Consider the following 15,730-nt stretch of genomic DNA (forward strand, 5'->3'; position numbering starts at 1 on the left):
CTATAAAATGCACTCCCTTAAGAATAACAGTTGGCCCCCACTCTCATGGTCTTTTAAAAAGGGTGTAAAGGCATGTATTTTCAATTTAGCTTCCTAAGACGTGTAGCTTTTTAATGTTTAAACTATTTTTAAAGTTCTTATTTTTATTGAAGCAGGATTTTATTGTTTTAAATTGTTGTACATCACCTTGATGACTTTTTAGCAGAAAAGATAGTATATCAATGTTAATAATAAATAAAATTGACTTACTTCCTTTATTTGAGTAAGCTATAGTAGACACAATAGAGAAAGAGAGACAGAGAAAAAGTGTGGGTTTGGACGATCACAGGGAGGGGGGGAAAGCTGTTGCAGCTTCCCACCACCACCACCACATACATGCCCATCTTTTACATAATTACCTGCTCCGCAGCATGGGTTAGCATGTTGTCCAAATCCAGTGTGTAGCAAGGGTGGCTACATATCCATTCTACAACTTGCAGTAGGGGCAGGGGAGAGGCCACACACGACCCTCCGAACAACCTCAATGAGTGAGTGCATATCAATTCTCTCCCCACCTCCCAATTTACCTTCCCTAGGCTATGCCGGCCCTTCAATTGTGTGGAGCCCTTTCATGAGTAATGTGTAAAGGAGCTATTTACCCTGAGTCAAAACTGTAAGAAAAACACTGTTCTGTGGTAAATGTCGTGAAATGGCCTTGTTAATACATTTTTAAAACTGGTGATGAGTTGAGTTGTACACCTTTGCAGTACATGAATAATATGGTTTTTAGAGGGCCAAAAGGAGTTTAATTGAACAACACACAGCCCAACACACATGGAGCATCATCACACCGGGGGGGGGGGGGGAAGGGGATTAAAGCTCCATCACACCTTGGAAGAAACACTAGCTAACGCTGGCTACCACTGCTTTTCCGTGGACACTCAGTTACTTCCTGTTCCCAAACAGGAAATTAACAAGGTGCATGAGGGCCATTCAGTCCCTTGTTGTGAACATACTGCTTCTCCCACACACAGCAGGAGAGAGCAGCAACTTAGGTTTTAAAAATATTTCGGCATTTTTCTGGTTTTTCTTGTGGCGCGAGGAACACCAGAAGGGGAGGAAGGTGCACGAGAGGCAGATGAAGTCATGTGAGCTACCTCCAAGGAATTTGTGAGTGCCCAGTAATGAGTATGCAATAAAACGCTCATTGGATGGAGCTTTTACTGTCACTTTCCACCCCGCTTCTGTCCCACGATACTTCCTCTTTCTTCACATAGGGGAAGAAAGACGAAGTAAACAATGACCACGTGGCCCCTCCAGTGGGCATTTTTATAGTGCCGCTTTTCTTACACACAGCAGGAAATGGCGGCACATTTCGTTTTTTAAAAATGGATTTATCGGGGTCTATTTTGGGATGGAAAGAAGGGCAGAAGGAGCAGAAGCCACATCGTCAAAAGGACCAGTGAACATCTGTAAGTGGGTAGTAACAGGATGCGATAAAACACTTGTCTGATGATGCTCACATTGATTTGATTTGATTTATTACATTTATATACCGCCCCATAGCTGAAGCTCTCTGGGCGGTTTACATTCATCCAGCAGGCAGAAAAAGTTATGTGACACCGTAGAAAAACATTGAATAGCTCTGGATACTGACTGTAAGCTTCATCCCACGTACCTGCTTCCCTCAGATTATCCCCGTAGCGCTAAGCTTTCACAGTTGTTGTTGTTTTTGCTACCGGGCGACAGCGATACTTTGCATACCAGGAAGTGAGTTTAAGGGGGAAATGTAAAAATAATTAAAAAATCAACGGATAACCCAATTCAATTCAAATTTCATATGCTTAAAGCTCCCCCTAATATCTATTACTGTGCCAATTTTGGTGTCTTTATCTTTAAAGCTTACGCAGATATAAGAATTTCTTTAAAATCCTGCTCCTGTGCCCCAGTGGTGGCTCGGAAGATAAGCTCAAAAAGTAGGGGCTAAATAGGGCAAATCTTTTTGCTTTATTGCACAATTAAGGCAGGATGCATGGGAGTACTTACAATCAAAGCAGATTATAAGGTGGAAAACTTCTGAGTCTTTTGCATGCAATTCGCAGTGATTGCACAGTATAACGCTGGTGTGATAAAGCTCTGTATTACATTCAGATACTCAGAACAGGCTACATGGATTTTCCCTCCCAATTATTAGTATTATTTATTTATTTATTTATTTATTATTTTATTACATTTATATACCGCCCCACAGCCAAAGCTCTCTGGGCGGTTTACAAAAATTAAAAATGGTAAACATTAAAAGTATACAAAATTTAAAAACCATCAAAAACATAAAAAACAGTATAAAAACAACAGTATCCATTTAAAAACAACAATTCTTGGGTCCATTAAAAACAAACTTAACGTTGTTAAATGCTGTTAAAATGCCTGGGAGAAGAGGAAATGTTATAATATTATTATAACATTTCTATACCACCTGATAGCCAAAGCTCTCTGGGCAGTTTACAAAAATTAAAAGCATAAAATACAGCATGATAAAGCATAATATAAAACTATTAAATGTATTAAACAGAATGAAACCAGAGAAAAAAACAGCAGTAGTGTAGAGATCTAGAAACACAATAAGACATTTACAGCACAATCCTATGCCTCCAGACAACGTATGGGGGTGGTCGTAGCATAGGATAGTTCGGTTTTCTGACTCAGAGACAGGAAACCTTCTCCCCACCCCACTGCCTCCTCTTAGGTCATGTAGAGAATCAGGCAAGCTACCTCTCTGCGCTCAGAAAACAGAGCACAGAGGTGGGGAAAAGGGCAGTTCCTGGGGGCAGGGAGGGGAAGTGCCCAGGGCGGCTGCCTTATGCCGTTTCCTATGACTGCTCCAGCCTCCTTTCCTCCCCCTCTGAGGCACCACTGCTAGACGGGCAAAATCTCCTGTCTAGCAGAAATGCAAGGTGGCTGAGGATCAGAGCTGCCACTCCTCTCCTGGGATGCACTGGATCCTCGGCAGCCTCCTACTATCTGATAGGATTAAAAGGTCTTCTCCTGGCAACTAAAAGACCACAATGCAGGCAACAGATGAGCCTCTTTCAGAAAGGCATATCACAGTGAGGATATGACCACTGAAAAGTTCCTCTCCTTAGTAGCTACCCACTTCACCCAGAATTGGGTAGATAGAAACAGATTGGAAGCATGTGCAGAACACAAAGCAGTGGCAAATGATCATATTGACTAGACCTTATAAACAAGCTTGCTGCTGTAGTTTGAACCAGTTGGAGGTTCCAGACTATTTTTAAAGGCAGCTCTACATATAATCATTGCAGTAATCCAAATGTATCTCCATTTGATAAGCTTATTCTTGATCCAGATCTTTCCTACAACTAAGCTGTTCAATGTTGCCTTATTAGGAACTTGATAAGACAATTTTGCTAATCTGCAGAGAATTTTGAAGTTCTGAAAGTGCCTTTACTTCTGGAAGGAGGAGACATGCTGCTGCACTTACAGTATAGCCCTGCCATTTCTGCCACGTAAATCTCATTGCCCTTAAAAGAATTTCCCCCTATTAAAGTGCGAAGAGGATTGCAGCCTTTCTCTACGACCCCTGGCCGTGAAAATGTGTTACGTATGCTGCAGTGAAACAGGTTTCCGAAGTATTTCAAATCTGACCGACCAGCCTGCAGCTTGCCCCTGGAACCCCCCACCCCATGGAAAGCGGCTTCTTCGCCGCAGCATTTGCGTAGTCCTTCTTCATTTCTTCTTACCCCTACGAGCAAGCCTGATCGATCCTATACAGAGCTGATAGCGTTGAACGGGATTTACTGTCAAATGACGTTAGCTATGTGCCGCCTGGCTGCCAACCAGTGCATAGTGAGTTGGGACTAAGGCCCGCAGAATGCCGCGGCATTTACTTCTGAGTAAACACGCCTAGGAGCAGCCAATGAGGGGTCGAGGCGGGCAAAGAAAGAGGAGGAAAAGCAGCAACGCTGGCCCCCCAAAGGGAAGTATGGCCGGTGAAGGAGGGGAAAGAAGCCGTGGCGAAAGCGGGAGGGGGCGGCGAACGCGGGGGAGGAGAAGGAGGCCTTGTTTGGGGCTGCAGTTGCCGCTCTCAGTCAACAGGTTGCACCGTTCCCCCTCGGCTGCCCCGCAATGCGCGCGCTCGCCGGCTGGCTGGCTGGCAGGCAGGCAGGCAGGCAGGCGGGCGGGCGGGCTCCCTCCCTGGACGCGCTCTCTGCTATGCCGTGCCTTGCTGTGCTGTGAGCGGCCGGAGCTGAGCAGCGCAGCGCTGCTTCCCCTCCTATGCGCGACTCCTTCCATGTCTGCGGGGAGGGGGCGGGCGCGAGGCAGAGAAGGAGGCGGAGGCAGCCGCCGCTGCTGCTGCTGCTAGCGCCGCCGCTGTCCTCCATTTTGTGGCTGGGGCAAGCCGTAGAGCCGAGCGCAGACGGAGTAGCTGGCGGCTGGGGGGAGGAGGAGGAGGAGGAGGAGGAAGAAGGAGGGGGAGGGCGGGACGCTCGGTGGGTGTGAAGAGCAGACGGAGGAAGGGGGGGCAAAGAAGGAGGGGGTTAATTAATCGAGGGGAGCAGGAGTGTGTGTGTGTGTGGAGAGAAGAGGGAAGAGGAGCAGGTGAGGGCTGCTGGGTGTCTGTGCGGGGAGAAGCTGGGGGCGGCGGCTGAGCTCCTCGTCTGCAAAGGGGCGGCTGCCTTAACCCCCACCCCACACCCAATCCCGTGCCCGGTAACTCTCCTTCCTTTGAGTCCCCCCACCAAGTTGTTTATTCGCGTCGCTTCAGGCTGGATCCATGGAAGTTGGCGGTTAGAGGAGTCCCAGCGCCCCCACTGGATAAGGTAAGGGCTGTCCCTTAATGTCTGTCTGTCTGTGGGGAGGGAAGGAATGCTGCCTTCTACTTTTAGGATCTGTGCCTTTCGAAGGGAGGTACATAGCTGAGGAGAAGGAGGTGGTGGTGTGGTGCTTTTTCCGTAGAGGTCACCCTCCCCCATCTTCAGCAATGTCTACCTCCCCCCCCTTCCTCCTCCCCGACCGCCGTTTAGACCAAACGATTTGTTACTGAGTCGTGAGGCCAGATAAGGGTGGGAGTCGATCCTCTCGTTTTGTTGCGTCGCTCAACTTTAAAGTCGTCCACGTTAAATTTGGACTTGGGAGAAGTGGGGCGTTTGTGTGTATGTTGTGTGTGTGTGTGTGTGTGTGTGTGTGTGTGTGTGTTTGCGCCGGCCCGCGGTTGGTGTGTGTGTGTGATTTGCTACCCTTATTCACAACCTTCTTTGGCTAATTTTAATCTCATAAAACAATGTCCAAAATAGTCTGCCTTGGAAAGAAAGGCTTTTAAAGTAGGAATCCTATATTCACTTACCTGGGAGTAAAGACGCATTGAATTCTGTAGGACTTACTTCTGAGTAGACATGTGCACTGTAAAAGTAATATAATCTTATGTAATTGATCACCCCTCCCAGTTTCCCGTGGTGGGGAAAATGATATTTGGGAGTATTTTTTGTAAATATATTTGTTGGCAATCTTAATTTTTCGTTGTTGTTGTTTTTTAAGATCGAAGTTACTTTCCCAGCTTTTTTTTTTTTTTTTAATTTGGCGGGCCGAGGGATTGGAAACACAAGGAGTTGCAAACTCGGAGTTGGAGTTTTTTGAAGTAAAGGGCTGGTGTTATTTTGCAGAAGTGGGCGTGCCAAACCAATGCTCAACAGGTCCCGACAGATTTTTTTTAAAAAAAACTTTTTCTTCATCTTCAAATCAAATCTACTTTTCACAAAGGAGAATTTCAACTCAAAAAGATCTTGCTTAAATATCCACGGGATTTTTCCCCCTCCTCCACAACTGCTTCATGTGATAGATTTTCCCCTTCAGCCATGTCTATCATTTTAATGGCTTTTGTGTCTGTGTGAGAGAGACTCTTGTCACATGTAGTAACTCCAGTCTCTCCACACACACACCGTTCTTACTTCTTTTTCTTCGGAACTATGTTACTATGTGGATGTTTGTTTTTAATTACATGATGGCACCATGGCCCTCAAAAATACTTTTAAATCTCCTGCAACTTTTGAAGAGAGGATGTTGCAGAATTGGCTGTGTCACTTTCGCATGGTTGTTTCCATGTTGGAGGGAGCTGTCAGGAAAGCTTCCTGCCCATTCACAAAGCACTCTTTACAGCTTTCTGTGTATTTCCCAAAAAGAGAAAAATACCTTAAAAGAAAAAAGATACCTTAAAAGAAACTAAGTAGTATAATATTTAAGAATATGCGTCTACTATCAGCTAAGTATCATAATTATAATATTTAAGAATATGTGTCTACTATCAGCTTATGAGACTGAACGCCCTTTTGAAATCTGGTTGTATTTGTCCATATTTGACCTCCAATCAATTATTGATGGGAAATGCAAGAGAATCAGCTGTTTTTTAGATACAGCGACATATGCTAACTTCAGCTTTCTTTCCATGCAAGTGGGTGCAAAGTATGGAAGGTTTGGAACTCAACTTCATTTCTATAATGACATGTTTTAAGTATAAATGGGTTGCTTTTTATTTTATGATCCTTAAATACCAAATTGCAATTCTAGAAATCGTAAGAAGTGTGGAGGACTTGGGACGTTTGTGTGTTTTCGCCATTCATTTTTCAAAAAATATTTCACCCTGTACTATTTGAAACTGACCATGGTTTTGACCCAAAGTCTAATATTTGCTAATTTGGTCAAACCTGGAAAATAAAATACTAGCACTTTTTAATTGTATTTTTTTAAGCTTTGAAAGTGAGAAGAGCAAGTAAAAGCTATTTGCTAAGTTAGTAACTATACTAGACAGATAATATGGTATTGTCTGGGGATCTTCTTTCCTTGAGGTAGTTGGCTCATTGGACAGTACTGAAAAAGTTGTGTGGTGTGTTGCATGTATGGGTGTGGAAGTTGTGACATAGTAAAAATCTTGCAGGTACGAGTATAGTATTATTTGCAAGGACTTTAAAAGCTCAAGGGAGAATGCTTGAAAATAAAATGTAATATTTTACAAAAAAAAACACAATTGAAAACTGCTATATTTATCTCTGCTTTAATTTCTATGTAGACATTTTGATTTGGCAAAAAATATATAATTAATAACTATTACTTCAGGGACAAACATGACTGAGATGTTCTGATTTTGAGTAGTTTTCTCATGCTTAATTGTAGTAGGGTAAATATGATCTTTATTAAATCCTAAATTGAGAAAAACTTTAAAGGGTTCCAGCTGTTCAGATAGATTTAGTTAGAAATCTTATTTAAAATACCTTGGAAACTATTAAGCATATGCCTGCCTTTTTCATGATGTTGTTTACTCTCTATCAGTGTTAGCATTTTATAGAGATTTTTATTTTCATTTCCTCTGATGTGCTAATAATGAATATTTTTCTTCCTTTATAACCAGTATTAAAATAATGGAGCCCAAAGAATCACTAAAATCCTCAGGAGGGGAAGAAGCAGGGAAAAGTGCTCACTTCCGTGACAAAGGAGGAATTGTAATTGATTTTCATCCATCCTTTAGGGGTGGCGCTACTGTCAAGAGTTCTGCATCTACATCTCCCGTGCCTGCCTCTTCTCAGACTGACTCCAAGCAGCAACCTGTTCCGTGTGACTTGTCAAAGGGATTAGGAAGTAATGTGCCGCAGCCAGATCTCTCCAAAGCAGTGTCACTCTCAATGGGATTGTATATGGGCGAGACAGATGCAAAAGTGATGGGAAACGAACTTGGATTTCCTCAGCAGGGCCAAATCAGTCTCTCTTCTGGGGAGACAGATTTTAGGCTCCTTGAAGAAAGCATTGCAAGCTTGAATAAGTCCTCTAGCCTGGCAGAAGGCTCGAAGGGTACTGTGTCTGTCGATGTTCCCTTAGAACCAGGTTTCTCAAGCATGGCTAGTCGTGATCTTAGTTTAGATCAAGGGGCTTTAGCACAAGGCCAGGTTGGTACTAATGGTGGCAACTTGAAGCTGTTTCCTGATGACCAAAGCACCTTTGATATTTTGCAAGATTTTGATTTGCCACCAGTGTCTCCAGGAAAGGAAACAAATGGGAGCCCTTGGAGAATGGACCCCATACTGGATGAAAATAGCTTGCTTTCACCTCTTGGTGGAGATGAGGGTTTTCTCCTGGAAGGAAATGAAATGGAGGACTGCAAACCTCCCATTTTACCAGACACTAAGCCGAAAATTAACGAGTGTGGGGATCTTTTGCCCAGTTCCACAATGCAAATGCCACAAGTGAAGACTGAGAAGGAAGATTTTATTGAACTGTGCACCCCTGGGGTAATAAAGCAGGAGAAAATAGGCACAGTTTATTGTCAGGCTAATTTCTCTGGGTCAAGTATGCGTGGAAATAAAACATCTGCTATTTCTATTCATGGTGTCAGCACTTCTGGAGGACAAATCTACCACTATGACTTGAACACGGCATCTGTCACTCAACAGCAGGATCAGAAACCAGTTTTCAATGCCATTCCATCTCATCCTGCTGGTTCAGAAAATTGGAATAGGTGCCAGGGCTCTGGGGATGATGCCCTTACACCAATGGGGGCTTTGAATTTTTCTGGTAGATCTGTCTTCTCTAATGGGTATACAAGGTAAGAGACTTTTTTGTATTAAGCTTGCTGCAAAATAGTTAATGCAGTAGTATTCATGTTGAGCTTTCTGTTAGTTAAACTAGTTTACTAATTTCTTATGCTTGGTGTTCATATGTTAATGCATTGCAGTAGGGAAAGTACTTTGATTAAATGAAAGGACTATTAGCAGTAAATGGCAAAATGTGTATGAGACTGAACAAATAAAATAGGAATACTATACACAAATAGCTATTTCATCTGTATAAGTGGGGCCAATTTTAAGCACAAGTCAAAGACTCTTTTTGGAATAGCAGAAGAAGTGAATTAGTGTAAAATTGCTATTTCTCAAAACAGTGTTCAATACTCACAGCTTGGTGCCTTCACATGATGTCAAGCTTTTGGAACTAAGGTTTGACCATTACGTTTGCTTTTGTGTATTAACTGCAACTAGTAAACTTCCAGTTCTGGTGATAATAGTAAGATTTTTTTTTCTTAATCAACAGAAAAGACAAAGATGTATATTGTAATCTAAATTCTGATTACAAAGTTGAGAAGTGAATTAGAGAAAGATATTCTGTAGATTAAAACAAAATTGTGTGGAGTTGTGTTCATGCTAAACGTTGAAAATACTTGGCTTAGAAGTTTATAAAGTATTTTTTCATTCTAATGCAAGTATGAATAGGGTTGCAGCACTTGCTTCTGTGGCACCTAACTTATTCCTACACTACATGGTAGAATTGGTTTTTTTAATGGTTGTTTACATGAACTCAACCTTGATTTCTTATACATACTTTTTTAACCAGATGGAATACACGTTGTTATTTTGCATTTGATCTTAGATTTTGGGTAAAATATTAAACTATTATCCTTGCACATGTGCTATAGGGCTCAGTAGAGCCCTGTTTCTTTTCTCCTCCCTGCTTGGCACAGTTGGGCCTGTCTGAAGTAGCAAAACCAAGAAATAATAGGGACTGGGATACATGGACTGATCTCCCATTCTGTGTAATATCCTGCTTTCACTCACGACCATGCATCCATTCTGTGGTGGGGGAAGGGAGCAAATAGGGTTTTATTGAACCTATGGGAATCCCTTTGTGGATATATATCCTAACACATGGAAGGATTGACCAGTATGTGTTTTTTCATATTAAAATGAGCTATTGTTTGTAAGGCATGTTTTTGGAACATAGATTTCTAGTGCTTTTTGTTGTCATTACTTTTTGTTCCAATATTCTACATCTAACACTGTAAAATCTGTGAAATATGCATTTCATGATAAAACCTTTTTGGTGTTTTTTTAACTTAGTGCTAATGTTGCTCAAACTCATGATATTGCCTGGTATATCTGAAATACTTGCTTATGAAATGCTCAGTTGAAAACTTACTACTTTTTGAGTCATCTTGATTTATTTCTGATGTTTAACTTAAAAGGTGAATTAGAAGTAGCTCTTATTTTGAATTATTCCACACTTATTTTATAGAGAAGACAGAATGAATATACACACAGTGTTAGTTCACGCAACAGTGGGTGATTCCAACATTGTGCAAGTGTGCAGTGGAAATTTCCCTTTTCACTGACTTCCCCACCCCCACCCCCATCTGCTTCAGAAACCTTTCTGAAACAGGTTTGATGGTATGCATGAGAGTTCAGGGAAAAGGGAAATCTGTTCTGGCAGTAGGATCTGTTTCTTGGTCTACAAGACACTGTTGGGTACAACCCAAAGAGTCCAATGACACTTCAAAGGTTAATTTTTTTTGTGATAGCATGATCTTTTGTAGGCTGAAATGAATAACTTTAATTGGAACTTCCTCCAGGACATGTAATTTTTATCCATCTAAATATTGCGCAGAGGAACTCTTGACTAACCCCATTTCTAAAACAAAGTTGAAAACTCAGTTAAAAGCAGTTCACATAGTTGGCAGGCTGGCATTTTTCTAATTAGTTGCAGTCAGTGGAGAAAAGAAAGGCATCTAAAAAAACAACCCAGTGTGTTCCTCAGTCTGTCAGAGTTTTGTTTTCATTTGGGGGTGGGGAGCTAAGGCTTCTCACTACCTCCGTATCTCTCTGTCCCACTGGCTTTGGGTCTGTCTCTGGTGTGTGCAGATGTAAAATAAATATTGACATACTATGGCCTGCTACACGCATAACAATAATCCATGGTTTATTTAATGCAGGGTTTGTTGCCCTACCCAGGTTTGTCTGGCAAAAGATTGAACAAATGGTGGCTTCTTTTCTCAACCTCTGGGGTGCTGCCTCTGTAGCCTGACAAACAACCTATGAACAACCCTTGGCTCTGGGTTGACACATAATGACAATCCATGTTTTAAAACAAACCAGAGTTTACAACTCAACAATAAACCATAGCTTCTCTTTCTGGGTTGTTTGTGGTTGTTATTGTGACCGGGTTCACACATCAAGACAACCCAGAATTCAACAACGATGGGGTAGTGTATGTGCGAATTTGGCCTGTGAGGTAAATGCAGACTTTCCCTCCTTCTGCTCTTCCTGTACAATTTTAATGAGAACTTCTGTAATAAGGGATTCTTCAGGGCTTTTTTAGAAGTTGCCTTTAGGCTGTTTTCTTGATGTTAAATCAAAAGAACAAAGTATTGGGGGATGGCCAACTCCACTCACTTTAGTTTGAAATGAAAAGTATACCATGTCAAGCAGGGTGGATTGATGTAAACTATGGCAATTTTAAATCATGATTTAAATTAGCAAGAAGAAATGGCTGATTTTAAATCTGTGATTTAAATCAAGTTTCCCTTGAATCACAACTTTATATAGGATTAAATCCAACATGGCACTAGCTGAAATCTGCTAGCATGATGGGTCATTTTCTCTGTTTCCTCCCCTTCCTGAAAATATTTTTTGCATGGTTTCTTTTTTAAGTTATAGAGGGAATGATATAAAGATTTTCCCATATAGGATCTTCCATCTGACCAGCACCCCTTACAATTTGTGGGGTTAAGAGAGTACAGGGACCAGTGCATTGTGAAATTTTGTCTTCTCCTTTCTGGTGTTTCTCGTTTATGCTTCACTCTGCCTTGGTCCAGCCCTACCCTCACAAAAACAAAAGTAGCAAACAAAAATGAAATATTTGATAATTATTGGGCAGACTAGGAGAGAGTATTTTCATGAGGTGAAAATAAAATGCCAATGTTTGGTGTGTAGAGGATAAATATTGATCTTTGCCTTCTTTATCTTGGTGTGTTTAGTAAATTGATTCGGTTTAGAGACAAACTAATGCTTATATCAAAGATTGGCAACTTGTGGCCCTCCAGATATTTTAGCCTACACATCCCATCAGCCATAGCCAGCGGTGAGGTATGATGGAGAATTGTAAGCCAAAACACCTTAAGAGCCACAAGTTGCCCGTTCCTGGTTTTCATTTAGATTATTTACTTTTAAGTCTAATTATTATTTAAGAAAAAACTTAGTTTTTTCACTATTTTAAAAAAATTATCAATTTTTATCCAGCCTGGCACCAAGTACTCTAAAATGTTCGTTGTTTTGTTTGTTTATTGCCATCATCTGGTGTTTTCAACCAATGCCACACCAAGATTGCAAACCAGATTCAAAATGTATTTAATTCCTGGTTAAGCTAACAGATGTGAACTGTAGTTTGCCGATTTGGATGTAAAGTCAAAGTTTGTCTTGTCTTAAGTGGTAAAGGAACTAGATTCAGATGATCAACGGGGGAAACAATGCAGAATGGGTTGTTTCTTCCGCGCATGGCTGACATTTCCCTAATTACCCGTGTTGCCATGTTTATTTATTTATTTATTTATTACATTTATATACTGCCCCACAGCCGAAGCTCTCTGGGCGGTTTACAACAATTAAAAATAGTAAACATTAAAAGTATACAACAATTTAAAACAGTATAAAAACAGTATAAAAACAACAGTATCCATTTAAAAACGACAATTATGGGGTCCATTAAAAACAAACTTAACGTTGTTAAATGCTGTTAAAATGCCTGGGAGAAGAGAAAAGTCTTGACCTGGCGCCGAAAAGATAACAACGTTGGCGCCAGGCGAGCCTCATATACTAGCAGGAGGACTGAGTGGGAAAAGAGGTTAGGGGATGAGTGAGTCAACTCAAAGTGGACTAATAGTCAAGTCAACGCTGATCCTAATCCACACCTCGGTCGATTATTATCATGTCATGTGGGGAGTACCCTCTAGATAAACAACTGTCAAGTTGATTATTACCCCACCATTGACTATCATGTTGTCTGAACACAGCCACTGTGAAGCTATAGCATAGTTCAGGGGAAGCTTTGTTAAGGTAATGGGACGTGAGGAATTGAAAGAGAGATTAAGATTTAAAACTGGGGTGTGTGCTTCGTTACTAGAAATATATGATAGTTCTTTCTTTGACTGGCATTTTCATAAAGCAAGTCATCTGTCCAAGGTGATGCATTCTAAAAAGCAAGCAAACAAAACATTCAGCAAGTGGTAGCGCACAGTACAGCTTATTTAGTTCCCTTAATGTCACTTTTCTTCTTTTGAGACGCTGTTCAGAGAACAAGCTAAGCCATGGAGGTTGAGCATTCTGAGCTAAATATTATGGCTTAGCATGTTGTATGAACTATTCCTAACCATGATGGCTGCATAACCACGATTTAAACACGCTCACTAACCGTTTGCTGCAAAAGGGTGAGCGGCCTAATCATGGCTTATTGTGCTGTCTGAACAGGCCCAATAGGTCTTACTCAGTCTGAATAAACAAAATTAAAAGCAAATACTCATTTTTGTGTACACATTTTAGACCAACCTTTGTATAGATAAATTTGTTGCAAGAACAGACCACTGACATTGTAAAAGTGTATATTCTCTCTAAGATTTGATTTGTGCATTGCTGGTTTTAAACATATAGTCCTCTTAATATTTCTAGATTACTTTAAATTCATCTGATATATATTTTAAATGTATTGGTTCACCAGTACTTTATAGATTGCCGGCTAAAAGATTGTTAGTTTTTTGATGTGAGTATTAAGTGGAAAGCTTAGATTTAAGTTCTGCCTCTGTCTTACTCAACTATACTGGGAGTACAGCTTAGAACAGTTTATTGATGCGATGAACGATTTTAGAACATTTTTAGAACAACAATTTATTCTGTGTTTTCACTGTATCCAGTTTGGAATTATAATTAGGCTTATTTTGCTTTCCTGCTGGAGATGACTGTAAAATACAGTGGGAAAACTAGAAGTACACAGTATTTTTCATAAGACTCAATATATTAATTAAATACAAATCTTTGAGAATGTCAGTAGACATGTAGACAGGAGTCCCTCACCAAAGACTCCTTAGCAAACTTAGCAGTCATGGTGTAAGAGGAGAGGGGTCTCCTTATGGATCAGTAAGTGGTTAAAGAATAGAAAGCAGAGAGTAGGAATAAATAGTAAATTTTCCCAATGGAGGGAAATAAATAGTGGGATTGCACAGGGATCTGTGTTGGGACCAGTTCTTTTCAATTTGTTCATAAATGATCTGGAATTAGGAGTGAGCAGTGGTGGCCAAGTTTGCCGATGACACCAAATTATTTAAGGTGGTTAAAACAAAAGGGATTGTGAGGAGTTCCAAAGGGATCTCTCCAAGCTGGGAGAGTGGGCATCCAAATGGCAGATGTGGTTCAACATAAGCAAGTGTAAAGTCATGCACATTGGGGCAAAACCCCAACAATTACAAGTATAACCTGATGGCATCTGAGCTGGTGGTTACCAACCAAGAAAGAGATCTTGGGGTTGTGGTGGACAGCTCGATGAAAATGTCAACCCAGTGCACGGCTGCTGTAAAGAAGGCAAACTTCATGTTAGGCATTATAAGAAAAGGAATTGAGAATAAAACTGCCAGTATCATACTGCCTTTATACAAATCTTTACACAAAGTGTGGTGTGGCCACACTTAGAATACTGTGTACAATTTTGGTCACCACACCTAAAAAAAGATATTTTAGAGCTGGAAAAAGTGCAGAAAAAGGCAACTAAAATGATCAAGGACTGGAGCATCTCCCCTATGAGGAAAGATTGCAACAACTGGGATTGTTCAGCTTGGAAAAAAGGAGACTAAGGGGAGACATGATAGAGGTGTACAAAATTATGTATGGTGTGGTGAATTTAGATAGCGATACATTTTCCCCACAATACGAGAACCTGGAGTCATCCCATGTTACCATGTGATGTGATGATGGCCACCTGTTTGGATGGCTTTAAAAGGAGGGTTGATAAATTCCTTGAGGAGAAGGCTATCAGTGGCTACTAGTCCTGATGGCTAAGTGCAACCTCTAGAGTCAGAGGCAGTAAGCCTGTGTGATCTATACATTACAATTTCCTTATACTACACTCTTGGTAGTGGGCATTTGTAAAACGCTTTACCATTGTGAGTTGGGCTTCAGAAAATATAATACTGCCAAGATCCTAATGTGTCTTAGTCTTGGCAGGTTCATGCCCTTGCTAGTCTGTCTACTACTAAATGTGTTCCAATGTACATTTTTAACTCAGCTGCATTTTGCTTTTCAAAAGGTTTCAGGAGCAACTCCCAATTGCTAATTCATCGCAGTCACACATGAATCATTGAGTTCTGTCACACATGAATTATTGTTTAGATTTCATGACTTGATATCCACACTTGTATCTTGCCCACTTCTCTAGGTATTGTTGAATTGCTGTCAAATGTCTCACAACATGTGACTGAATAATCTTTGTTGATTCCTCTATCATATCTTTCTCACTACATAACAAAGCAACTCTTTTCTGTTAAAGTCACTTTGCTCAGATTTATTTTGCTGCTCTTAAAACATATGCATCTATTTAGAAGTAAGATCTACTGGGCTAGTTTAGATGTCACCACAAACCATGGTTTATTTCCATGGGAATGAGCTGCACTAAGCATCACTCTCTTCCTCTGGCATTGCCACGAAGAGGAGATTGGAAACTTTCACTGCTTTTGATTAACTTTAGCTTGCCATCTCATCCAAATCTGATAAACTATAGTTTGAAACAAGTTAATTTCATTACTCATGGCTTTTTTGAAGCAAGTCATAGTTAAGATTAACCACAGTTTGTCATGTTTGGATAAAATGACAAGCCACAGTTAATCTGAAACAGAAGCAGATGACTCCAACCTTCTCATGGCCATGCTGAAGGAGAAGTCATG

The 15,730-nt window shown here is 40.8% G+C and overlaps 1 protein-coding gene across 1 annotated transcript in view; it reads left to right on the top strand.

Moving 5' to 3' along the window:
* Window positions 1-4,569: 4,569 nt before the first annotated feature.
* NR3C1 (nuclear receptor subfamily 3 group C member 1) overlaps window positions 4,570-15,730 on the top strand; it is a 79,568-nt gene continuing 68,407 nt past the window's right edge. Inside the window, exons 1-2 of the mRNA XM_063120674.1 lie at window positions 4,570-4,820; window positions 7,400-8,587. Coding sequence (XP_062976744.1) covers window positions 7,410-8,587 — 1,178 coding nt within the window. The 5' untranslated portion in view covers window positions 4,570-4,820; window positions 7,400-7,409. The remainder of the gene's footprint in view (window positions 4,821-7,399; window positions 8,588-15,730) is intronic.

This window comes from Elgaria multicarinata, chromosome 3 (assembly GCF_023053635.1).
Source record: "Elgaria multicarinata webbii isolate HBS135686 ecotype San Diego chromosome 3, rElgMul1.1.pri, whole genome shotgun sequence".
In the NCBI taxonomy this organism is placed as follows: domain Eukaryota; kingdom Metazoa; phylum Chordata; class Lepidosauria; order Squamata; family Anguidae; genus Elgaria; species Elgaria multicarinata.